Source organism: Drosophila ananassae, chromosome 3R (assembly GCF_017639315.1).
Source record: "Drosophila ananassae strain 14024-0371.13 chromosome 3R, ASM1763931v2, whole genome shotgun sequence".
Classification (NCBI taxonomy): Eukaryota; Metazoa; Arthropoda; class Insecta; order Diptera; family Drosophilidae; genus Drosophila; species Drosophila ananassae.
In genome coordinates, this window is record NC_057930.1 from 21,828,748 (window position 1) to 21,853,736 (window position 24,989).

The window sequence follows — 24,989 nt, forward strand, 5'->3', positions numbered from 1 at the left end:
TTGTTTAAAATGATTAATTTGTTGGTTAAATTTATTTTTAAAGAGTGTATGGAATCCCGCTCCGAAAAATGTCAGAGCAAGTGTGACCGATAGATGGCTTTTACTATAGTTTCATTTTATTCCAGTAGGAGCGCTCTTCAAATAAATGTCGAATAAATGTAAAAACGACGAATTTATTTTTAGGTTTTTAATTTTAAATTATTAATAAAGATTATAAATAATATGATTTTCATATAAATGAATTAATTATTAATTCTTTATGAATATTTAGATCCTGTACAAATCAAAAGATGAATATAATTTGAATTTGAATAATGAATTTTTATAATAAAAATACCTAAAACAAACTAAAAAAATTTTTTTGATCGATTCGTAAATTTATTAAAGGCTTAATTTGAGGTCTAACAGAACTACGAGTATATATAAAAAATTCGAATTGTCACAAAGTAGGTGTATGTAAATATAAGGACAACCGACAGGTCGGGCTTTCAACGAACGTGTGTGCGTCCCGACGAATCTCGTGTCCCGCAGACTGGCAATAAATTAAATAAAGCTTTCCGGTTGCCAATGACGCGGCGTCCTTGAGAGGGGGAAGCAGACTCCGGATTTCTCTAATGGAGACAGTGGGCCACCAGGAGGGCTACCAGCGTGGAGAGCAAGCCAAAATGACCGAAGGTCTGTTGGGCCGTGTTGTGGGCATCCTTCAGGCCCGATTCCGCCGACAATCGAGCGGATGTGAGTCCGGGCATCTTCATTATATCCGGCTGACCACCGGGTAGGATTGGGGCCAGGGGCACAGAGCCCTCGGGAATGTTTATAGGTGTGGTTGCCTCGGCAGGGACCATTTGAACGGACCCTCCGGCAGCTACCGGAGCGGCCACAGCTTCCTGTGTGCCATTGACAGCCGGTTCTGGAGGTGGCGCTGGATAGCAGGCGATCTGATCCACCTCAATCGTCTTGGTGGGATCCTTGGGATCTGGCTGCTGTGTCTTTATGGGCACACAGATAAGGCCACCAGGGGCAGGTGGCGCATTTGGATCGGCCGGTGCTCCGGGAGCCGGAGGAGCGGGAGGTACCGGTGCGTTGGGATCAGCAGGAGTTCCAGGTGCAGGAGGCGCAGAGTTTACGGAAGCAACCGATGCAGGCTCAATGGGTGCTGGGGGCAGAGGAGCCAAAGGCGCCAGTGGAGCAGCACCCGGGGCAGCAGGCGCAGGCGGTAAAGGAGCCAGCGGAGCAGATCCTGGGGAAGGTGGCTCAGGGAATTGAGATCCATAGGCAGGAGCTTCGGGTGCAGGAGCAACTGGGGCAGCTTGGTTTCCAGTATTGATCACCGTGGTGCCAGAGCCCGCACTGGTGGTGGTCACCGAGCCAGGAGGTCCGTTGTTGATAATGATGATCTTGTCATCACCGCCGCCAGAGTTGCCACCGCCATATCCGCCTCCACCACCGCCGCCCGAGTAGGAGTGGTCCACGACACGAGTGTGAGTGGGAGTGAGGGCGTGTCCCAGAATGGCACCACCCAAAGCACCAGCAATAAGACCAGTTCCTAAAAATAAGCCCAAATTAGTAAAATAAACTTCAGAGAGGTAGAAAAGTAAACTCACCCAGTCCAGGACCAGAAGACTTCTGAACCACTGGTGGCTGTGCGTAGTAGGTGGCTCCAGCGGGCAGGGCTCCTCCGGCGGGCAGGAAGGTGGCGCCTGGCGGCAGTCCTGAAGGTCCTTGCGGGTAGTAGGTGGCTCCATGAGGAACAGCGCCGGCTGGGTGGTAAGTGGCTCCGGACGGAAAGCCTCCCGCCGGATGGTAACTGCCACCGGCCGGAAACTGTCCTGCCGGATAGTAAGTGGCTCCCTGCGGCACCTGACCCGCGGGATGGTAGGTGGCCCCTGCCGGCAGATGACCAGCCGGGTGATAGGTGGCGCCTGGGGGAATTTGTCCAGCCGGATGGTAGGTGGCTCCGGCTGGCAGACTCTGCCGTGGATAGCTGGACTGCACGTTGTGGGCATTGGTGGCTGTGATGGGAGTGTAACCTCCGGATGATCCACCAAACCCACCAGTGGAGTTGGCCCTATTCCGGTAGCCAGTGCCAGTGCCGCCGTAGTAATGGGTTCCGGAGGAGCTTGAACTAGATCCGGTGGCCGGTCGAGAGGCGCTCTGGAGATTCGTGTTGTGCGTCTGGGTGGCAGCAGGATAACTGGGTGGTGCCGGTCTGTACGATGGATTGTAGGCTGGTGGTTTCTCGTGGATGTTGGTGTGAGCACCTCCCACAGGATTCGAGGCCGAGTAAGCCGGCGGCGGTCCTTGCGCCTTGGATGGAACATTCCATCCGATTGCGGGAGCTGGGGCTGCTGGCTTGGGAGCTGCGTGGGACTGCGAACTGCTCACCTTGCTCACCGGCTGGTGGGAGCTGGGGTAGGATAGCCTCACGGGATCGTGATGCGCCGGAGGTGCATGATAGGAGGGCGACGAATGACTTCCCGACGAGGACGAGTGAGAATGGGAGCTCGAGGAAGAGGAAGATGTCCTGCGGGAACCGCCAAAGAGTGATCCTCCGCCGCCCCGGCTCTTGCTGCCGCCGCCAGTAGACCACCGCTTGGCCTGGACATCTTCGGTGGTCAGTGCCAGTAGAAGTAGCACCACCACTACCTGGCTGCCACTGAGCCGACTAGGATTCAGCCACATTCTGCAAGGGATAAGGGGATCGTTTAATGTCGATGTGATCGCTTGTACTGTCTATGGGATTGTGTGAAATGGATTCGATTCGTTCGTTTTTTATACTGATGAGCACAAGTGCTGGACTATATTGATTACGGATTATGCTTATCTGTTTTCGGAATTGTTATTTTTTTACGCATCCGCTAATTGCGATGATTAAGAATCTTTTATTTACCAATCCATGGTTTAATCTTGGTTTTTTTCATTGAATCTAAAGTCTGGCGTCACTGATTTTCAAATCAAATAGAGAAATGAAATACATAAATTTCTATAATATAATATTTTTATAATTTGTTTATGGCACGTTTTTTCTTTTAATTAGATTTTTATAAGTTTTTGGGTTTTTTGTTTTGCGGAAGTGAATAACAACAAGAAATGTATTTGCTTTCAGTTGAGCCCTTTGTTTTATAATAGTTTTTTAAGAAGAATGTTTTGTTTATTTAATAAATTATAAAATAAATGTTCGCTAGCTCCGACCTCTCTGGACTATTTTTAAAACTGTCCCTGCTGCACCCCAATTCCACTGCCCATTGTCAGTCATCATCTGGCGAGGTTTTATTTTTATGTTTGCGTAAAAAACAATTGATTCAATTTGTGCAATTATGGCCGGTTCTCTGGTAACTGAGACTCTTGAAAAACAGAAAAATAGTTCATCCCTTATTTATATTTACAATTATTTTATAATATATTTTTCTAACACCAATAGCAAGAAGGGCTTCCTTGTTAGCGGAATGTAAAGCGAGTTATGCGTGTCGCAGGCACTTGGAAAATAATAATTAACTTTCCAGTTTTGGGGGCGCCGACTCGCGTGGCTGCGCTCCATTGACTTTCACCTTCGAATCCCGACGCACCCACGTCTGGGTTCCAGAACTACAGAGTCCCCAAAAGGTCAAGTCGTTGGGGTGTCAAGGCTAACGGAAGCTTCTTGATGGGGCCAGAAGGCGAAATTCCATGTGCCATGTAATACTATACTTTTTTTTTTTTGTATTTTTTATGGATATAAAAATATAAAAGTTACTATGTAAGAGTGACGCAGTTTGCTGTGAGTGATGCATTTGTGTTAGGGCTCGAGCTGCAGTATAAACATTTTCATCTAAACCGCCATAAAAGTTTACAGAAATAATAAGATTCTAATCAGCACTATTTCCATAAAAGTTGTTTAGAAACTTAGCAATTAAGCTTGAGTCAAAATAAAACAAAGAATTAATTACTCTAAAAGCCGCACTTGCAGTTAACAAATTACAGGTCTCTTAGTAATATTTTTAAAATTAAACTAGTTTCGAGTGACTCATCCACCAACCCAGGCGCATGCGCAACTATGACGTCAATGGGGAAATGGCGATAAACACGAAGCTGTTTACTTTAATTCCTTTTGAATTCGGGGAATATAATATGAGTATACAGATCCCTGAAGCTTTATACTCATTGATGTCTGGCAATTGCTGGCTTATCGCCATCATAGAATACAGTGTCAAGTGTCAAAGACATTCTAGATTTTAGATTATCAGGGAATTTGTGAGAGACAAGTGTGACAATATTTGCAGAAGGTACATACATGTATGATTCAACATATTTTTTACCCCCGAAATGGGATATTTCATGACGTAATATACAAAGGAGTGGTTCATAAACTTGAGACGCTTACAAAAGTTAAAAAATTAAAACTGAATTGGGCGGCAAAAGCCGGTTATGAAGGTTTATGAGTGGGTGTCTCTTGATGAAATATTTGCGTTTTTGTTTTTTGTCCTATTTATTTAGGTGGTTTTTAAAAGAAGTATTATGTAAAGCTTTTTTTTAGGAGGTAAGATATGACAGCTGTTTTTATGTCTTTTTTTATAAACAAGTCCCCTTCTTTTATGGTCCAATGCACATTCCATGAATTAGTTCGAAGAATGCAGGCCCTTTCAGACTCATTTTTATTCTCCCCACCAAATGGAACTTTCTAATTTTAAAATAACCTGTTGAGTGCACAAAAAACAAAACAATAAATTCTGGATATTTGAAAAATTTAGGATATATTATAGAATCTACATCATCCGCCTAAGTATATAGAGATTGTTCTCAAGAGGTGGGGAGTAGGCAGCCCCGAAAATTGATTTTAATGTGGAATATTCGCTTTAAATGTCTGGCGTGTGTTGTGTCTCAATACGATGCCAATTATAAGTTCTTTGGCTTGGGGTTTTCAGTTTCGAGTGACCTTGAAGTGGGGCAAACATTGCAAATATCAATAAACAAAAGGCAGGCTGTACACCGAACTGCTAAATTAATGCAACTGGTGTTTCTACTTTTATGGATAACTCGATGGATTCTAAGGTTGGGTGTTTGTATTTTTTACACGATTTAGTTTTATGCTTGCACGACAATTTATTATAATTTAATTTATATTATTTAATATTTACTTTGGTTTACTGTTTGGTTTGTTTATGTTTTTCTGCCGCGTTCACTTTTTCGCTTATGTCTCGCACAAAGTTTCTCGAGCAACTGAGCGTTGTGGCGCTTTTCTGCCGCAGCTACTGCGACAGAGCAGCGACCATGCGAGTGGGGGGCTACCCTGGAATTATTGTTGTTTTTGTGCTGACCGCAGTTGGCTCCCACTCTCCCACCACCTTCTACTCCCCCTCGTTTTAACGGGTCCCTCTCTTGAATGTTTTTATTTAATTTTAGCTTTTCGGCATTCGGCTCCAAAGGGAATGACTGGATATGGTTTATCTCTAAAGTACTTTATAATACTCTATATTAAAATAATAATCTTATCCTCGGATTAAAATAAGGGCAAGATTAGGTGACAATTGATTTATGGATAGATAATTGCATAATTTAGAAGATATTAAAAATTTTTATGTAATATATCATCTAATATACAAATTTTAAATATAATTTATATTATGTTTTTTTATATTATGTACCGAAAAACGGTAAAAAAACATAATATAAATTGTATTATTATTTTATGTTATATTATTAAAAAAAAGTAAGCATTTCTTAAGTTGGGTTTTCTTAATTTAAATTTTACAAACAAGTATGAATGATATCCCTGAGTGAGTCTAATCCGTCAGTTTATTTTTGAGTAAAAAACCATTCAGACTTCCAGTCTCCTCTCTTGCCTTGTTGACGCACTTGTTGTTGTTGTGGGTTAGTCGATTTAATGAGCGCCAAGTGAGCTTCATTGCTCTTGTTGGATCATCGCTCACTCATATATGTAGCGCCCCACACACCCACACCAATGCCTTTCTTATGGGTGTTTTAAGCTCGTCTCTCTGCTTTGGGGCTCTTTGATATTGTTTTTAGTTTTGTTTGCCTTCAGCCCCCAATGTTGACGTCAACGGCGCTGTCGCGTAGCAGTCGAAGTCGCTGCCTCGCTTGTTGTAGTTCTGCTATTGGGGAATGATAGTGGTTTTGTTATTTATATTAATTTGTGGTGTTTTTATGTTGATATGTCCACTGTATATGTCGGTTTACACTGACAAAAAATAGTTTAAAAAAATTAGGTTAGTATATATTGTGAATTTTTAAAAATTTGTTGTTGTTTTATAATAATTGTTTTATAAAACTTTAATGTAGTGAGTCTTTCTTTAATGAATCTTCATTTTAAAGATTCGAATTACTTTTTTCAGGGTTTGAGGGCTGAGAGTGGCCTTGAAATTGAAGACTTTTGACAATATTACGCATACGACCTGTGAATCAAAAACATTGTTTTCTTCTTTGTTCAAAGAGCTTAAAATATTTAATAATATAAAATAAATATACATAAAAGCTTTTGCTTTATAAACCAAGATTTTGGTTTTATAATTAATCATAAAATAAATAATAAAAAAAGAACAATCCAAGCATGAGCCACACTGCGTATGAGCGATACACTTAAGACCTTTGCTATTTTTAATAAATACATTTTTGTTCAATTGTTTTTTATTTTAGTATCCTTTTTAAAAAAAATTAAGAAAAATTGTTTGAAATATACAAATATTCCAGTTCTCTGTGTAAAAAAACCTGAAACATACCAGTTCGTCCTATTTAAAGGCTCATGACGTGTGTTCTATTTTTGAATCCTTGCCATTTGCGTCAAGCCACGTTTTTGACGACCAAACCTTCGCAATAAATAATATGCTATTTTGATTATCCTAAAAGGTCAGAATATATGCAAATTATCATATTAAAATTTCACACAATGTTAGGTTAATTAATTTTTATTTTGAAACAGAAACTTATGAGAAAACTTATGAATACTCAAGCGGTAAGAGCCTGAACTTCCGCAGCTCTACCTGCCACATAACTCGCCACTTCGATAAGGGCATCTGCAGGTGCGTCCCTGCCATCCTCGCTACCCCCATCGCCAGCCCCCTCGGTCCCAGTCCCCTCAGCACCATCGCCAATATCGCCAGCAACAATGGGTGGCTCAGCGGTTGTGGTGGGTGGAAAATTCTCGGGATTTCTTGCTGGTGCTGGGAAGCAAACCATTTGTTCTACTTCTTTGTCCGGGATCTCGGGATCTGTTTCATTTAGCTTGACGGGGAAGCAAATGATTCCACCACTTGGCAGAGACGGAGGTGGAGTTGTGCCAGATTCTGGGGATTCCTCACTGGAAATAGGTGAACTCTCTCCTTCACTTTCAGCCGCCTCTGCCTCTGCTCCTGTGTCCTCTGCCGCCTCCTCGCCCTCCTCATCCTCGTCTGTTAAAGGATTTTTGGGAGAAGCTACCGCCGAGACTTCCTGGGAAATTGAGGTTTCATTTTGGGCCACACCCTCTGACTGGCCGTTGTTGACGATGATGATTTGCCGACCAGTGCCCTGACCGGATGGGTCTCCCTCTCCATTTCGGTGGTACACATGGCTCACATGGTGTCTATGGCCAAACAGGAGGTTGTTCATCATGTGACCCGCCAGCATTCCAGTCAGAAAGTCTCCAGTGCCTGCGGGAGAAAATTTGTTTAAATTTTTATTAATTTAGTTTAGAGGTCGAAACTCACCTGATCCGCGATTCATTCCCATGGGTGGTTGGGCGTAGTATACCGCTCCCGGAGGGAGGGCCTGGGCGTTGGAATAGAAGGTACCGCCTCCCTGCGTCGGGTAGGAGCCATATCCGTATCCAGCTGGCATCTGTTGACGTGGATAGCTTGGAATCTGCTGCTTGGGAGGCGTCATCATGGGCTTTGGCGGTGGAGGCGGGAGGGGCGGCTTCGGCACCGTCATGGCCGTGTGTACCGGGGATCCACTTATCACCCGCCTACCTCCGCCCGATGACGAGGGCTTCTTGTACTTGCGCCACCCCCCGAATAGACCACCGAACGAGCCCCCGCCACGCCCCCTACCGCCGCGGGCCTCAACGGAGGCGGCGACGATGAACAGCAGACCGAGTGCCAAGTAGCAGGATCTCATATTTTTTAATTTATATTATTCCTACCGATCTGAACCGATCAAGATATGGGGATGAACTGGCCCCAAGCGGCCCATCTGCGGCACGTTTATCCAGGGAGAGTGACGAATGCGTGGGTGGGTGCGCTACTGTGTTTCAGAAGAGCTTATTGTTGGTTACCATTAGCTTAAATAATTAAACGTTAATATGTATCTGTATAGTTTTGTTATTCTATATCTTTAAAATATACGAATTCTATAAAATATTTTGAATAATTTTTAAATAAATAGAGTAGAGTAATGGAGTTATCCCATAGTCCCCATGATTCCCAGTGGCTTCGTATAGCGTTCCCCCATTTATCAGATAACCTGACAACACTCGCCGGTGGACAGGTTCCCCCATCGTTGAAAATTGAATGAGTGCCGCCGTGTAATAATTCAATTGCCACTAATTGAGGCAGGCACAAAAAATATTCTCGGATTTTCTTATGGAGCCAAAGAAAGGAAAACAGTGGACAGAATATCATGTACCCGAGCAATGTTGATGCCTGATGTTGATGCGACGTCAATTTGCCAAATGTGTCGCATCAAGTTTCATTACGGGAGGAATCTGAATCTTTTGGCTGTTGCCAGTTGGGGTAGCCAACAAATAAAAAACAAGTACGGTGAGATTTACGGCGTACTTGCAGTTCGTCACGTTGAAGATGATGATCGCTCATGAACCTTATGTTGACCCATTTGGAAGGCAACGCATTTGCATCTGCACCTTGGAGAGGCCATTACAATGTATCTGAAAAATAATAGGTACAGCTTTGTCAAGAACTTCAAATATATTAAAATTTAAAAAGATAAAAAAATGTCGTTTGTGAACCTATCAGATGTGGTATGTTGCCCTATTGTGGTTAATATTAATGGGTTTAAGAAATACTTTTTTTCAGCAATGCTGCAGCATGAAGACAAATGTTTCAGCCAAGGAGACATGCTTTAGGATTCAAAATGAATTTAGTTGCAGGATGCTGGTGCAGTATATAGACTATTTACAAATCTGCTTCTGCTACCTGGGGATTTCCAATACAAGAGTCCTTGGCTTAATCGCAATAGTCATGTTGCTAATCATCTTCGCCCTGTTGCATGTCCTGACTAAGTTTTTGTAAGCGAAAGTGTTACACTAAAGTGTATAATTAGATATATTTTCTTTCCAGCTTTATTCCCAATTTTATTACTATTATTCAGTATGCTCCGATGACTATTTTCGGCAACTGTTACCTCTTATTTGGACTGTTCTTCATAATGCCATACTACTTGGGAGACTGGCCCATTTGCAATTACCAGACGGGGATTCTTTGCGCTCTGCAGGTTTCCAAGCTATGTGGCGACACTTTGAAGTTCTTTGTGGTGGGGGTGCTGGTTATCTGTGTCCAAGGACATCGGGTGGATGGCGTTACCCTGTGGTCCTCCATGGTCTTCCTAATGATAATGATGGGCTATTTGCGCAAAATGATCGCTGTCAGATACAAAATGGTGGCCTATGCCGTTTTCGATACTCCCTACCAGCACTTGTACCTGTTTAGGTCTATGGTGTTCGGGTTCACCTTTATTTTAGTCCTTATAATGGTGTTTGTGGTGTCGCATGAATCTTACAAAAGGAGGATGTCCAGGCTATCACTAGACGTTGAGACCTTTTCAGACATAGATAGTGATGATGAGATACTGGGCGATTACCAAAAAATGCGTATTTTTTCGGCAAAATTTTTGTGGTGGAACTCGGTGGACGGAATGAAAAATTTGCAAGATTACTACACGCCCTTGAAAATTATTATGGTAAGTTTGTGCTTTTTTAAAAATTAAATATACTTAAATATACTTGATGGTATTGCAGATACCGCTCTATGTGCCGTTGGCCCATTTCATTCCGGTTCTTACCGACAGACGCTTTCTCCATGGCTGGAGCAAGTACGTTGTCTGTTTAAGTTTGATTTTGTTCCCGTTCGTGTGTCTTCCAATTTGCTTCAATGGCACCATCTGGCTCATGATACTTACAATTAGCTGGTTCTGCAGTGCCCTGGTCTTCATCTCCACCCACACCTTGCGACGGCCGAACTTTATTTGGATGTTCGCTCTTATCGGCATACTGATTAGTTCTGTGTTCATGAGTCTGCTGAGTCGCGAGGGGGAAAACATCATTTGGCAGTATATCCGGATTCGATTCAAAATGCGGCCCGATCACATACCCCTGATGTACTTTGGCATATGCGAGGCCTTCTGTTTGGCGATTGTTGTCAACGACCTGCAGCATCGAAAGCTGTCGGATGCCTCCTTTGGAGTGGTGGCGAGCCTCCTCACCTATACCACTTGTTCGATTTTTCCTTTTTTGTACTTCCAGGACTGCTACACTCCTCAAAACGAAGTAAGTTTTTACATATGTTGTAAGTAATTTAAAATTTTTTTGTATTGGCAGATAGTTATAACGGCTGAGACGGAGACGTGTGTGAAGTTCTTATACCTTTTCTTGACCACCACTGTGCTGCACGTCTCCATGAGTGGCTACGAGTTCCGAATGTCCCTATTTTTTTATTTGGTTGGCATGACTGCCATTTACTTGATATACTCGTGGATGATGCACTATGACTGGGTTGAACCCCTTGCCACATTAAAAAGACACAATTGATTTAATTTACTTTATTGGCACACTTATTGGAAATAGATTTCTCATCAAAATGTGTTTACTTTTCCCATACCGCCAGACCGAATATTAAGTCATATTCATGGACAACTTTTTTAAGGATAGGGGCGCTGTAATCGCCATAAATTATCATGGCCTATTGATTGCTTGAACGCCATTAAAAGCCAATCCTCGAGACGCTGCTCTTGACCAGAAACACGCACTTACTCCATTTACAACGCTTAGGCCATTTTGAAAGTCATTTATAATGAAATGTAGTCCCGACCACCTCTCCATCCAAACCGAATCGTCGTATGTCATCTATAAGAGCTGAAATTAGTTCCCAGGACCTGAAGAAAAACTTGTAAAATATTTACGAGCTCAAGTGAGCGTCGGGGAAAACAATCAGAATCAGAAGGGGGCTTCCAGGTCCCGGTCCAGGTCCAGGTCCGATTATGACAGAGTGTGTGTGCGTGAGTGTGGGTTGTAATGGTCACCTGTACTGCCCATTCAAATTTCAAAAAATTAGATTAGAATAACGTCTAATCTTAACGAAACTCTCCACTGTTATCGATAGGGGGTAGCAAATTTTTTTTATTCATTCTAATTTGCATCCTATGTGTTCGAACTTACCTTGACATCAGGCTGCAGCTGCGTACTAAGCAGTGGCCTAATTCTTTTTTCTCTGGAGCTGTCAAGCTAATCAGTCTAGCTAAGCACTACTTACCTGAGAACATATACACACATACATAGTGAATCACGTGCCAGTGATCACCCACACATTTTTTTTAAAAGAAAAAAAAAAATACAATTAAAATCGGTGAACTCTATCACCATCGGAGGCTATAGAGGCCAAAACAGTGAATATACTAAATCGCGGGAAACCCTAGCCTTGGAGAAGGTAATTATTTTCGGGTTTGCCAGCCGAAATCCTATTCCCACGTTTTTTTTTTTTTTTGTTATTTTATAAGGCGTTTTCTGGGGCCGTATAATAATACCAACAAAAACAAAAAAAAAAAAAAAAAACAAGAAAATATACACGACGGCTCCACTCTCAACACCTGTCCCCACACCTGGATCAGTGCCGGTTCACCCACTCCACCTATCACGACCTCAGGTCTCCGCCAATTATTATTAAAAAAAAAAAAAATGTAAAGAATCTACATATATGTACATATTGTAAAGCAGTCCAGTGCGATTTCTAATATCGTACAGGTATACATATATACACATACATAGCTTAAGTAATTCTGTTCCGATTAAATCTGCCTCATACAGATTTCGCAAAGTGCTAAAGTTGCAAACACAAACAAACAAAAAAAAAAAACAAAAAAAAAAATGATGAATTGAACTGATGAATTTAAAACAACAACAAAAATAAATAAATAAATAATAAAAATAAAATGCAGTCACCTCGATAAAATTAAAATAATGAAGTAATAAATTAAATACCTAAGTCTAATTGTAAACTTATTATAATTAAAAATAACCCCAACCATTGAAATGTTAATTTAGATTGCAGAAACACAAAAAAAAAAAAAAAAAAAAAAAAATAATAATAATAATAATGTAATTAAGGAACGGCTTGCAGCATATTCATTTGTAAGATTTATGCAAGATTTATTTGTAACTTAGTTGTAAGAACTTTAACCTCTATCTAAACTAAACAGCTTATCTACCCGACTCCAAAATGAAGGCCTTCATCGAGGATTCCAAAAAAAAATGGGGTGAGTGAAAACCAAACAAAAACCAATATCTAAAAACAAAGAAAAATTTAATCGGGGTTAAAATTCTTAAAAGATTTTTTTTGTTGAAATTTTGAAAAGTTAAATGACGAAAAAGATAAATAAATAAATAAAAAGAAAACAAATTATAAAGAGTCAAATCAAGAAAAATCTAAAAGATTAATATGCTACAGCTTAAAACTTAAAATTATAAAGAGTAAAATCAATGCAAATATACTAAAGCTTAAAACTTAAAATTATAAAGAGTAAAATCAATGCAAATATACTAAAGCTTAAAACTTAAAATTATAAAGAGAAAAATCAATTCCAGTTAAAGAGTAAAAATTCAATTTAATTCTAAGAGTAAAATCAACTGCTATGTTGCCGTGCATTTAAAAAAAAAAAAAAAAAACAAAAAAACTACATATCGGCCCAGCAGATCAGCTCCCAGACCGCAAGGCTGGTTTGTTTTGATTTTGTTGATCGCCCCGTTCTAAGCTCGGTCTAAAATCTAACGTTCATGCATTGTTGTTGAATTTGATTTTTTTTATAATGAGTTAGGTCAAGAGTATTTTGAATTATATATATATATAGGATATGCGCCTATAATGTTAAACCTAAAAATTTAAGCCATGAAGAAAGATTATGATTTTTTTTAATATATAGTAATTTACAATCAAATTATGAGTGAATAATTATTATTTCTGCGACCTGGGAATGTGAGTAGGTGTAATCATTGGGGTCTTAAAAAAAATAAAGTTCTTAAGACCAAGGTAGGGTGGGTAAAGAAACCGTGTCCGACGTTTAACAGCTGTGTCGGCACATACACTTCCTCCTTTTTTTTTTTTTTGTTTTCTTCATCCCACCTGCAAATATGCCATCATTCCGTTTATCTCCTCGGGGTCAATGAACCCGAGTGTTCTTAGGTAATTTTTTTTCTTTTTTGAGTTTTGCTTCTCCATGATCGAGTGGACAGTTAGCTACAGTAGGGACTCTTTGATTAATCTTAAAGTAACCTTATGTACTGGTATTAGCAAAAAAAACCCACCCCATCTCCCGACAGAGCTCCCGATTAATAAGAGTCCCGTTGCGAGTACCTAGTACATTATGCAGTAGCTGGATACAGCTAGGCAGAAGGTTACAAAGATTTGGCGCCCATACGGTGAGGCACGGTGAAAAGGATTCGTAATAGATTCAATAACCGCCGGCCCGTGGAAGAGTAGAACGGTAGAGCCGAAATAACATTTTTTTTATTTAGGATTTTGCATTAACAAGCGGAGGCTTATTAATTGCGACCAAAGGAAAGAGGTTAACTTTTCGGAACACTGGTGCAGAATACTGTTGAACATCTAATTCTGAGTACTCATCCACAGTAAATAAAATTGCTCGTTTTGCTTTCGTATGAAATTTGGTTGTTAGGATAGAATATCGAAATGGTATACCCTTCTGGAATTTGGGGAGCTTGAATAATCGAACAACCCGACCGAAGAGTAAGGTATATAATCAGGGATATTTTAAAAAGACCGGAGTGTCAAGCAACAAATATTCATCAAGTGGGATACATATAAGGAATGAATAGAATAAGTTCTGTTATTATGTTAGTATCGGCTGGAACACAAAACATATGCGAGAGCGTATTTTTGTCCGTTGATATAAGCGTAGAAGCGAACTATATTTAAAGCATTCTGGTGTAACCTAGTATAATTATAATAGCCCAAACATAAAAATAAAATAGAAAATAAATTAACATACATTTTTAAAGGAGTGACAGATATCATTAAGGGGAAAAGGAAAATTAACCACTCACATTCCCAAGAAAGGTCAACAAACAGAAAAATTTAAATCAATCAATCTATATACCTATAACTAATAAATTAAAATGCCAATCCAACGTACCCCAGAACAAAGTGGTGCAGAGGCAATCGCAAGCGTTTGCGTGATTTGCGAAAATGTAATGGAAAATACGCAGCCATGTGTCATTACCAATTGCAAGCATATTTTTCATAAATCTTGTATGGAACTGAGATTTCATCCTGACAAGGAGAATGAATGTCCATCATGTTTAGCTAAAGTATTGAAAAAGGATGTACGAGTAGTAGTAGGAAACTGTTCTCCTGGTGCGAAGCCTGGAGAAGAAAAAGAGCGACAGTTAAATCGACCAAACACTAGGTCTGTGGTTAGACAGCTCCAGCTAGAGGAGGGAAATGTAGGTACGTCACAGACTCGGTCTGAGCAGCGATTGAACTGGGCTCAAAGCAACCCAGCAAGCGAGAGTGAAAGAAGCTTAAATACTCGGCCTTTAAATTATGAAATACCAAGGAATAGTCCACAACGGGGAAGATCACAGCGAGGCAGACCTCCAAGGCAATTTCCAAGAAATAATGATAATTGGATACGACCAAACATAGAACACCTAGTTAGAGAAACAGTAGATAGAATGCTTTCTTCATTGGTACTAAGAAACGGAGTTGAAAATTCGATGAGTCAAGATCAAAGGAACTTCGATGTACCAAGCCCTAGAGCTTTTTCCTCAGGGCATACTAGCAACAAAGTAGCAGATATTATCCAAAAATGGGGAGTTCGGTTCGAAGGAACTGCGGAAGGATTATCTGTTGACGAATTTTTGTATCGAGTTAAAGTGTTAACACGAGAACACCTTAATAATGATTTTGAGGCAATGGCCAAAAATGTTCATCAGCTTTTAACAGGCAAAGCTAGTTCATGGTTCTGGAGATTTCATAAACGAACAGAAACATTTACTTGGAATCAATTTTGCTCTGGGTTACGTGAACAATATAAAGAGAATCGTTCAAAAACAGAACTGCGTGAACAGATTCGAGCTCGAAAACAAAAACCGGGTGAAACATTTGACACCTATTATGAAGCGATTTGCAAACTCATGGATAAGCTATCTGTTGAGTTTGAGGAATCAGAATTAATCGAACTAGTCCAGGGAAATTTACTTACTGATATGAAAGATAGATTATTATTTGAAGAAATATACTCCATCGATCATCTAAGACGGCTAGTACAAAGAAGAGAACACTTTTTACAAGAAGCAGGGCGATCTCTTCGCAACGTAACGAAACCGAAAGAGGGAGGACCTTATCGTGTATATGCAGTAGAGGAGATTGAGGAAAATAAATCCGAAAACAACAGCGTAGACATCGCGGCTATACATAGAAATCCGTCTAACATAACTTGTTGGAATTGCGGAGTAACTGGACACTATTGGCAAGATTGTCTAGGGGATAGACGTATATTTTGTTATGGATGTGGGAAGCCTGACATCTATAAGCCCAATTGTGTTCACTGTAAAACCAGTTCGGAAAACCGGAAAACCGGGGCATCTCAAAACAATCGGATGTCCCACCAATAAATAATTCGGAGCCTACAAATTTAAATAGATATACCATTTTAAACAAGGAAAAAGAGGACCGTAGCATTATAGCTCAAAATAATATACCAGATACAAAGATTGAAAATGATATAGACAGGAAGTTTAGGCCATATGAAGAACGTTTAAAAAATTATTATAAGGTTAGAGATAGAATTTTTTCGGAAAAGTTAATCCCTCGAAAAAGAAATTCGATTCGTATAAAGAAATATTATAAGAACCTTTGTAAGAAACAACATAGATTAATATCTACGATATTTCAAAATAATGCGGATAACCGAAGTTATGCTAGTGTAGAATTTTTAGAGTTTAAAGAATGGGGATTACTTGACACTGGGGCAAATATAAGTTGTATAGGAGCGGATTTAGCAAAACAAGATTTTAGTGGTGTAGGTGGATATAAATCAATAGTCTCCCAGGTTAAAACGGCGGATGCTAAACCACATCAAGTTTCAGGCATATTAAAAGTAGCAATGAGATATAAAGGAGAAGAAAAGGAAGTGGAACTCTATGTTATTCCGACAATTGCACAGCGTCTTATTCTCGGAATTGATTTCTGGCGAACGTTTCAATTAGCGCCCGGAATAGTGGGATCCATTGAGCCAGCAGATAGTGGGCAGGACTTTAACACCCCTAAAGAGGATCAATATCCGTTGACTGCCATGGAACTTCAGCAATTAGAAGCAGTGAAAGAAATGTTTCCCAATTTCGAAAAACAAGGTTTGGGGCGAACGTCCTTAATTAAACATCATATAGATACGGGAAATGCGTCTTCTGTTAAACAGAGACATTATCCTATTAGTCCAGCTGTGGAGAAAGTCTTATATACTGAAATTGATCGTATGCTAGAACTTAAAGTGATTGCACCATCTAAAAGTGCATGGAGCTCACCCATTCGAATGGTTATTAAACCAAATAAAGTCCGAATTTGTCTGGACGCTCGAAAATTAAATGAGGTTACTCTGAAAGATGCATACCCACTACAAAGTATTGAGGGAATATTTTCGCGTCTTCCAAAGGCAAATATTATTAGTAAACTGGACCTAAAAGATGCCTATTGGCAAATTGAATTAACCGAGGAAGCTAAACCCTTAACAGCGTTTACAGTGCCAGGTCGAGGATTATTTCAATTCGAAGTTATGCCTTTTGGTCTGTGCAACGCACCGTCAACCATGTGTCGTCTGATGGATGATCTTATTCCACCAGATCTACGATACTGTGTTTTCGGATATTTAGATGATTTGTGTATTGTTACAGATGATTTTCAATCCCATTTAGCAGTCCTTGTACGAATTGCACAGCAATTTCGCAAAGCAAACTTAACGTTAAATGTTAGGAAAAGCCATTTTTGTGTAACAAAAGTTAACTACTTGGGTTACATAATTGGAAATGGAGGAATATCTACGGATCCGGAAAAAATATCCTGTATTCTAAATTGGCCGGCTCCTCGTAACATGAAACAATTAAGAGGTTTCTTAGGTATTTGTAATTGGTACCGTAGGTTCATTGCTAGCTTCGCGGAGTTGTCATTTCCTATGACAGAACTGTTAAGAAAAAGTAGAAAGTTCACCTGGACGAATGAAGCGCAGGAAGCCATGGAAAAATTGAAAGTCCAACTTACTTCCGCACCCGTTTTGCAAAATGCTGACTTTACAAAGAAGTTCTTTCTTCATTGTGACGCTAGTGATTTTGGCATTGGGGCTGTGTTAGTGCAATTATCCGACGAAGGAGAAGAAAGACCGATCGCATACATGTCAAAAAAATTGTCGAAGGCTCAAAGGAATTATAGTGTAACAGAGCGGGAATGTCTAGCAGTTATTGCAGCCATCGAAAGATTTCGGGGTTATTTAGAAATGCAGCCATTTGAAGTAGTGACCGATCATTCTAGTCTAACATGGCTTATAAAACAACGAAAAAGTGCCACGGGAAGAGTCGCCCGATGGTTTGATAGAATGCAAGGATTTAAATTTACCATTTCTCATCGTAAAGGGAAAGATCATATCGTTCCAGATGCGTTGTCTCGAATGTGTGACGAGTCCATAGACAGTTTAGAGATGATAGGACCCGAAATCGACTTAGACTCACCAGCATTTATGGAGTCAGACTATGTCGAACTTCGATTGAAAGTAGAACAGAATAAAGATAAACTTCCAGATTTACGTATACACGAAAAATTTGTGTATATCCGAACGGAGCATGCGACTGGTAATCCAGATCAAGAAGCCGATAGTTGGAAACTATGGGTTCCAGAACCATTACGAGCCCAGGCTATTTGGCAAGCTCATAATAGTGTTGTGTCTGCACACGGCGGAATGCAAAAAACTATAGAACGCTTGCGTCGCAATCTCTTTTGGCCAGGGTTATCTAAAGAAGTCAGAGATTACATTCGGAACTGTGAAGTTTGTAAACAGACAAAAGCCCCTAACCAAATATTAAGACCGCCAATGGGAGAACAAAGTATTTCCATACGTCCTTTTCAAAGACTATATATTGATATTCTCGGCCCATATCCCCGTAGTAAAAGAGGCAATACTGGATTATTTATAGTACTTGACCATTTCAGTAGATATCACTGGCTTTGTCCGTTAAAGAAAGCTACTACAGGAATTATTAACACATTTCTAGAAGAGCGAATTTTTTGTGAGTTTGGAGTTCCAGAGTCTATTGTTAGTGACAACGGCTCACAATTCAAAGCAAAAGAATTTGAAGCGATGTTGACTAAGTTTGGAATTCGACACATTTTTACCGCGCTATATTCTCCGCAAAGCAATGCAGCTGAACGAGTTAATCGCTCTTTAATTGCAGCTATTCGTTCCTATCTCAAAAATGATCAAACAGACTGGGATGCGAATTTAACTCGCATTTCGTCCGCTTTACGATCAGCTTTACATCAGTCTCTTGGATGTTCTCCTTATAAAGCTCTTTTTGGTTTCAATATGATTAACCACGCTGAAGATTACCGATTATTAAACAAATTATCACTTCTCGAAGAATCTCCTACAATGGATCGGCAAGAAAAGCTTTTATTGTTACGTCAGGAAATACAAACAAATAGTCGAAAAGCTTATGAACAGAATGTAAAACAGTACAACTTGAGAAGCAAGTTTGTGTCGTTTAAAGAAGGCCAAGAAGTGTTTAAAAGAAATTTCCAGTTGAGCAACTTTAGTCAAAACTATAATAAAAAGTTAGGCCCTTTATTTACGAAATGCAGAGTTAAAAAGAAATTAGGAAACTCGTACTATTTACTCGAATCGCTTAATGGAAAAGAACTTGGAACTTATCATGCCAAAGATATAAAATGCTAATTCCAGCTAATCCTGTCTCCGGATTACTCGACAGATTATCTGTGGTTGTAATGGTCACCTGTACTGCCCATTCAAATTTCAAAAAATTAGATTAGAATAACGTCTAATCTTAACGAAACTCTCCACTGTTATCGATAGGGGGTAGCAAATTTTTTTTATTCATTCTAATTTGCATCCTATGTGTTCGAACTTACCTTGACGTCAGGCTGCAGCTGCGTACTAAGCAGTGGCCTAATTCTTTTTTCTCTGGAGCTGTCAAGCTAATCAGTCTAGCTAAGCACTACTTACCTGAGAACATATACACACATACATAGTGAATCACGTGCCAGTGATCACCCACACATTTTTTTTTAAAAGAAAAAAAAAAATACAATTAAAATCGGTGAACTCTATCACCATCGGAGGCTATAGAGGCCAAAACAGTGAATATACTAAATCGCGGGAAACCCTAGCCTTGGAGAAGGTAATTATTTTCGGGTTTGCCAGCCGAAATCCTATTCCCACGTTTTTTTTTTTTTTTGTTATTTTATAAGGCGTTTTCTGGGGCCGTATAATAATACCAACAAAAACAAAAAAAAAAAAAAAAAACAAGAAAATATACACGACGGCTCCACTCTCAACACCTGTCCCCACACCTGGATCAGTGCCGGTTCACCCACTCCACCTATCACGACCTCAGGTCTCCGCCAATTATTATTAAAAAAAAAAAAAATGTAAAGAATCTACATATATGTACATATTGTAAAGCAGTCCAGTGCGATTTCTAATATCGTACAGGTATACATATATACACATACATAGCTTAAGTAATTCTGTTCCGATTAAATCTGCCTCATACAGATTTCGCAAAGTGCTAAAGTTGCAAACACAAACAAACAAAAAAAAAAAAACAAAAAAAAAAATGATGAATTGAACTGATGAATTTAAAACAACAACAAAAATAAATAAATAAATAATAAAAATAAAATGCAGTCACCTCGATAAAATTAAAATAATGAAGTAATAAATTAAATACCTAAGTCTAATTGTAAACTTATTATAATTAAAAATAACCCCAACCATTGAAATGTTAATTTAGATTGCAGAAACACAAAAAAAAAAAAAAAAAAAAAAAAATAATAATAATAATAATGTAATTAAGGAACGGCTTGCAGCATATTCATTTGTAAGATTTATGCAAGATTTATTTGTAACTTAGTTGTAAGAACTTTAACCTCTATCTAAACTAAACAGCTTATCTACCCGACTCCAAAATGAAGGCCTTCATCGAGGATTCCAAAAAAAAATGGGGTGAGTGAAAACCAAACAAAAACCAATATCTAAAAACAAAGAAAAATTTAATCGGGGTTAAAATTCTTAAAAGATTTTTTTTGTTGAAATTTTGAAAAGTTAAATGACGAAAAAGATAAATAAATAAATAAAAAGAAAACAAATTATAAAGAGTCAAATCAAGAAAAATCTAAAAGATTAATATGCTACAGCTTAAAACTTAAAATTATAAAGAGTAAAATCAATGCAAATATACTAAAGCTTAAAACTTAAAATTATAAAGAGAAAAATCAATTCCAGTTAAAGAGTAAAAATTCAATTTAATTCTAAGAGTAAAATCAACTGCTATGTTGCCGTGCATTTAAAAAAAAAAAAAAAAAACAAAAAAACTACATATCTGCCCAGCAGATCAGCTCCCAGACCGCAAGGCTGGTTTGTTTTGATTTTGTTGATCGCCCCGTTCTAAGCTCGGTCTAAAATCTAACGTTCATGCATTGTTGTTGAATTTGATTTTTTTTATAATGAGTTAGGTCAAGAGTATTTTGAATTATATATATATATAGGATATGCGCCTATAATGTTAAACCTAAAAATTTAAGCCATGAAGAAAGATTATGATTTTTTTTAATATATAGTAATTTACAATCAAATTATGAGTGAATAATTATTATTTCTGCGACCTGGGAATGTGAGTAGGTGTAATCATTGGGGTCTTAAAAAAAATAAAGTTCTTAAGACCAAGGTAGGGTGGGTAAAGAAACCGTGTCCGACGTTTAACAGCTGTGTCGGCACATACACTTCCTCCTTTTTTTTTTTTTTGTTTTCTTCATCCCACCTGCAAATATGCCATCATTCCGTTTATCTCCTCGGGGTCAATGAACCCGAGTGTTCTTAGGTAATTTTTTTTCTTTTTTGAGTTTTGCTTCTCCATGATCGAGTGGACAGTTAGCTACAGTAGGGACTCTTTGATTAATCTTAAAGTAACCTTATGTACTGGTATTAGCAAAAAAAAACCCACCCCATCTCCCGACAGAGCTCCCGATTAATAAGAGTCCCGTTGCGAGTACCTAGTACATTATGCAGTAGCTGGATACAGCTAGGCAGAAGGTTACAGGGTGTATGGATGGGTGTACGAGTGAAGAGCATAAAAAGTAACTACTTTGTGGCTTATGTGCCAAGTGCCCGAAAATATTGTTTGTCTATGTGTGGGTGTTGAGGTGAAACTAAAACAAAAACCATACTTGGGCCCCCCAAGGCATCCAAAAGGTGTCGGAGTGAGTGTGCCTGTGTGTGTGTGGGTGTTTGTATGTTGTGATTGTGTAATAAAAAATATCCAGCTGACATTTTGTGTCAAGCACCTTTTTCATTTCGCCACTCCGGCATGACCATCAGGAAGCAGGAAAAAGAAAGGCAGTCTGAACTAGGGAGTGGGTAGGACTACTTTCTATACCCAGTACTTCAAAGGATATACTCGTTTGATGTGGATGTTTATAATGTAAAATGTAGAAAAGATTTTTGTTATGAAACTAATACTATTGAAGAGAATATTATGTCCAAAAATATTTAAAATTATTATTTTTATTTTTTAGCTGGTATCTCTGAGTCGGTAAAGATAATTTCCTTACTTTTTAGCTGAGAAAAAAGATTGGGGTGATGCTGATGCTGGTTCGCTAGCTGCTTGAGTGATGACAAATTACATTTGTCAGATTTATGACCAATTATGAGCGTGTTATATATCACCCTGGTAAAAGCAAAGGCAGAGGCAAGGGAAAAGGCATTGAAAATGCCCAAATGGCTGCGAGAGCCACCTTAATGGCAAGCGCAATGAATAAGTCGCCGTCGTTTGTTTGCGGTGTGGAAAACAGCCATATCCCAAAACCACCATACACCACCCAGCACCCAGCATCCTACACCCACATTCACATTCATATAAACGCATATAAGTCGGTCTAGGTTTTTTTTTGGTAATGCTGGCACGTTCATAATGCCTTTGTACAATATATCGCATTTCGTACATTTTCTCGCGCCCATTTCGCGTGTCCCCAAATCCTCAACTCATCAAAAATTGCGGCGTATTCCTGCTCTTCCTGTTTTGAGAAATGTTTTTGGATTTCTTTGCCTGTGTGTGTGAGGTCTGAGAAAAATGGTCCCCTGCAAACATATCGCGTGTCTTTATTTTCACACTTTCGCCTTTCTCGTATTATTTATGCTGTTAATGCGTTGCAAATGGCCAAAAATCGCTTTTATTACACGCGCAGTTAAACTTCAATTACGGTGGCTAATCATAATGCATATGCGTTAAATATATTTTTTTAGCGAGGGCAGATAACCACTTAGTGGCTTTATAAATAACAAATTTAATGATGCTTAAATAGGTGTCAAAGAAATTTATTAATACAATAAAAAAGAATAGTTAGTTAGTTAGTTAGTTATTATATGCTTGAATGAAAAATAGTTGAAATAGAATATGTTTAAGTGAAACTAAATAATGTATTCTATTCAATGTTTGATAAGTCCAAAATTTCTCAATCAACTCTCTTTTTTCCAAATTATTCACACATTTCTTAGCCGTGTGACAAAACACAGAAGGCACAAAATAATATGCAAAAGAAAAAAAAAAATAAGAAAAGAAAACTCCCATAAAACACGCGCCCAAGTGCGCAAATTAAAATCGAAAACCATAAATTACAGTACAGAACGAGAAAAAAGCGGAAAATCCGAAAAATAACAACTGATAGCGGCGGTGGGGGCGTGACAGCAGATGTAAAGCATGGCCAACAAAAGCAATGCGGGATAAAGCATTTTATGCTTCACTTTACAATTCAATCAGTTTCAATTTCCACCTGCCGAATACATTTCCGTTTTACAGTTTATTTCGGCGGCTGGTTGTTTGTAATTTTTTAATTTCAACTTGAATTTCAAAATTCAATTAGTTTCGGCCACGTTTTCACACAGACCCTCGCACACACACAGGACACAGATACAAATTCAGACAGGAAGGAAGAAAGGCATAAAGCAGTCAAGCCACAGATCCTGTGAAAATCGAGGGGCGCAAAAATTGTAAAAAATTATTTAAAGGGGGCTATACACTCTTTAAAATTTATGTTCCTAAAATAAGCTTTCTGGTAACATAAACTTAAGGAGAAACATTTACTTTTTAGAACTATTTTTAATGGAAAACACTAAGCCCCTATTTAAAACGCCTCTGCTTTTAATAAAAGGAGGCTTTGGTTTTTAGGGGGGCTGGTGGTGCCGCCGCAGATGTCCGCCTGGCTATGTCTGCTCTGGCATTGTTGGTTTCACTTTTAAGATTTATGCTTTTAGATTTTAATGAAAAGCCACATTTATGTAGATGCCCCCACATTTCCAGAACCAAAATGATATAGAGTAGATGGCAGTTGTGGTCAGGGGTTCAGGAGTAAAGACCGCCGACTAGGGTCTGGGAGACATGCAAATTTTGTGCTCCGCTGGGTGGAAGTCGGGGTGTAAGGTGGCCAATTTAAGCTCCATAACTCAGACCGTAGCGAGAAAGAAATTAGTTTAGCCCAGGGAGTTTCTTCTCCTTTTGTTATCGGACGTGAGAATCAGAGAATTGATTTGTGACTTAGACACAAAAAAATCAAATAAGGTATTCTTGCATACAAAGGTCCTAGTACTTTTAAAGCTTCAAATTAGAATCGGATGAAAATTGGCCAAGTCATCGATGTTTTCATTGTTTTTGAAAGGGGATCCCCCACAAAATTTAACAAAAATTAAAAAAATATTTTGTTTCTAGACTTTGATGCAGATTAATGGAGAATCGATCTACAAATCGTTTGAGGTACTCCGCTCAAGAATCGGATAAAAATTGGCCAAAATATAGCCTTCGCAAGGGGTCATATTGTCCTCCTGATGTACCTTCCCCATTTTGAAGGGGATATCTCAGAAAATGTGACGAAAAATCGAAAAAATATTTTGTTTCTAGATTTTGATGCAGATTGATGGAGAATCGATCTACAAATCGTTTGAGGTACTCCGCTTAAGAATCGGATAAAAATTGGCCAAAATATAGCCTTCGCAGGGGGTCATATTGTCCTCCCCATGCACTTTCCCCATTTGGAAGGGGATAGCCCAGAATATGGCGAAAAATCGAAAAAATATTTTGTTTCTAGATTTTGATGCAGATTGATGGAGAATCGGTCTACAAATCGTTTGAGGTACTCCGCTCAAGAATCGGATGGAAATTGGCCAAGATATAGCATTCGCAGGGGGTCATGTTGTCCTCCCCATGCACTTTCCCCATTTGGAAGGGGATAGCTCAGAAAATGTGACGAAAAATCGAAAAAATATTTTGTTTCTAGATTTTGATGCAGATTGATGGAGAATCGATCTACAAATCGTTTGAGGTACTCCGCTTAAGAATCGGATAAAAATTGGCCAAAATATAGCCTTTGAAGGGGGTCATATTGTCCTCCCCATGCACTTTCCCCATTTGGAAGGGGATAGCCCAGAAAATAAGGCGAAAAATCGAAAAAATATTTTGTTTCTAGATTTTGATGCAGATTGATGGAGAATCGATCTACAAATCG

General features: G+C 39.1%; 3 protein-coding genes across 5 annotated transcripts; 1 reads left to right on the plus strand and 2 right to left on the minus strand.

Annotated features, from left to right (window-relative positions):
* Positions 1-356: 356 nt before the first annotated feature.
* On the minus strand, positions 357-5,264 carry LOC6498153 (mucin-1). Of its 2 annotated transcripts, XM_014906502.3 has the most exons (3): positions 5,115-5,264; positions 1,605-2,683; positions 357-1,546 (listed from the first exon to the last, which is right to left on the minus strand). In XM_014906502.3, the coding sequence occupies exons 2-3, from the start codon at positions 2,680-2,682 to the stop codon at positions 612-614; spliced, it is 2,013 nt and encodes a 670-aa protein (XP_014761988.1). In that variant the 5' UTR covers position 2,683; positions 5,115-5,264; the 3' UTR covers positions 357-611. The 2 variants fall into 2 exon arrangements, with proteins under 2 accessions (XP_014761988.1, XP_001962189.1); XM_001962153.4 differs by lacking the exon at positions 5,115-5,264 and having other exon boundaries at positions 1,605-2,751.
* A 1,619-nt stretch (positions 5,265-6,883) lies between these two features.
* On the minus strand, positions 6,884-8,151 carry LOC6498152. Its single transcript, XM_001962152.4, has 2 exons — positions 7,680-8,151; positions 6,884-7,622 (listed from the first exon to the last, which is right to left on the minus strand). Exons 1-2 carry the CDS (start codon positions 8,086-8,088, stop codon positions 6,940-6,942), a joined length of 1,092 nt encoding a protein of 363 aa, XP_001962188.1. The 5' UTR covers positions 8,089-8,151; the 3' UTR covers positions 6,884-6,939.
* A 113-nt stretch (positions 8,152-8,264) lies between these two features.
* Positions 8,265-10,741, plus strand: LOC6497387 (mitochondrial sodium/calcium exchanger protein). Of its 2 annotated transcripts, none has more exons than XM_001962151.4 (5): positions 8,265-8,947; positions 9,003-9,214; positions 9,267-9,885; positions 9,944-10,471; positions 10,523-10,741. In XM_001962151.4, exons 1-5 carry the CDS (start codon positions 8,921-8,923, stop codon positions 10,730-10,732), a joined length of 1,596 nt encoding a protein of 531 aa, XP_001962187.2. In that variant the 5' UTR covers positions 8,265-8,920; the 3' UTR covers positions 10,733-10,741. The 2 variants fall into 2 exon arrangements, with proteins under 2 accessions (XP_001962187.2, XP_032307670.1); XM_032451779.2 differs by having other exon boundaries at positions 10,527-10,621.
* The last annotated feature ends 14,248 nt before the right edge of the window (positions 10,742-24,989 follow it).

What these genes read in the sequence shown, in the direction of transcription:
- LOC6498153 (XM_014906502.3), bottom strand. Translation starts at nt 2,682, where the DNA reads ATGTGGCTGAATCCTAGTCGGCTCAGTGGCAGCCAGGTAGTGGTGGTG. An exon ending in GTCTTCTGGTCCTGGACTGG is followed by an intron (nt 1,547 to 1,604) that starts GTGAGTTTACTT and finishes GCTTATTTTTAG; the next exon opens with GAACTGGTCTTATTGCTGGT.
- LOC6498152 (XM_001962152.4), bottom strand. Translation starts at nt 8,088, where the DNA reads ATGAGATCCTGCTACTTGGCACTCGGTCTGCTGTTCATCGTCGCCGCC. An exon ending in GGGAATGAATCGCGGATCAG is followed by an intron (nt 7,623 to 7,679) that starts GTGAGTTTCGAC and finishes TTTCTCCCGCAG; the next exon opens with GCACTGGAGACTTTCTGACT.
- LOC6497387 (XM_001962151.4), top strand. Translation starts at nt 8,921, where the DNA reads ATGTCGTTTGTGAACCTATCAGATGTG. An exon ending in CATGTCCTGACTAAGTTTTT is followed by an intron (nt 9,215 to 9,266) that starts GTAAGCGAAAGT and finishes TTTTCTTTCCAG; the next exon opens with CTTTATTCCCAATTTTATTA. An exon ending in CGCCCTTGAAAATTATTATG is followed by an intron (nt 9,886 to 9,943) that starts GTAAGTTTGTGC and finishes ATGGTATTGCAG; the next exon opens with ATACCGCTCTATGTGCCGTT.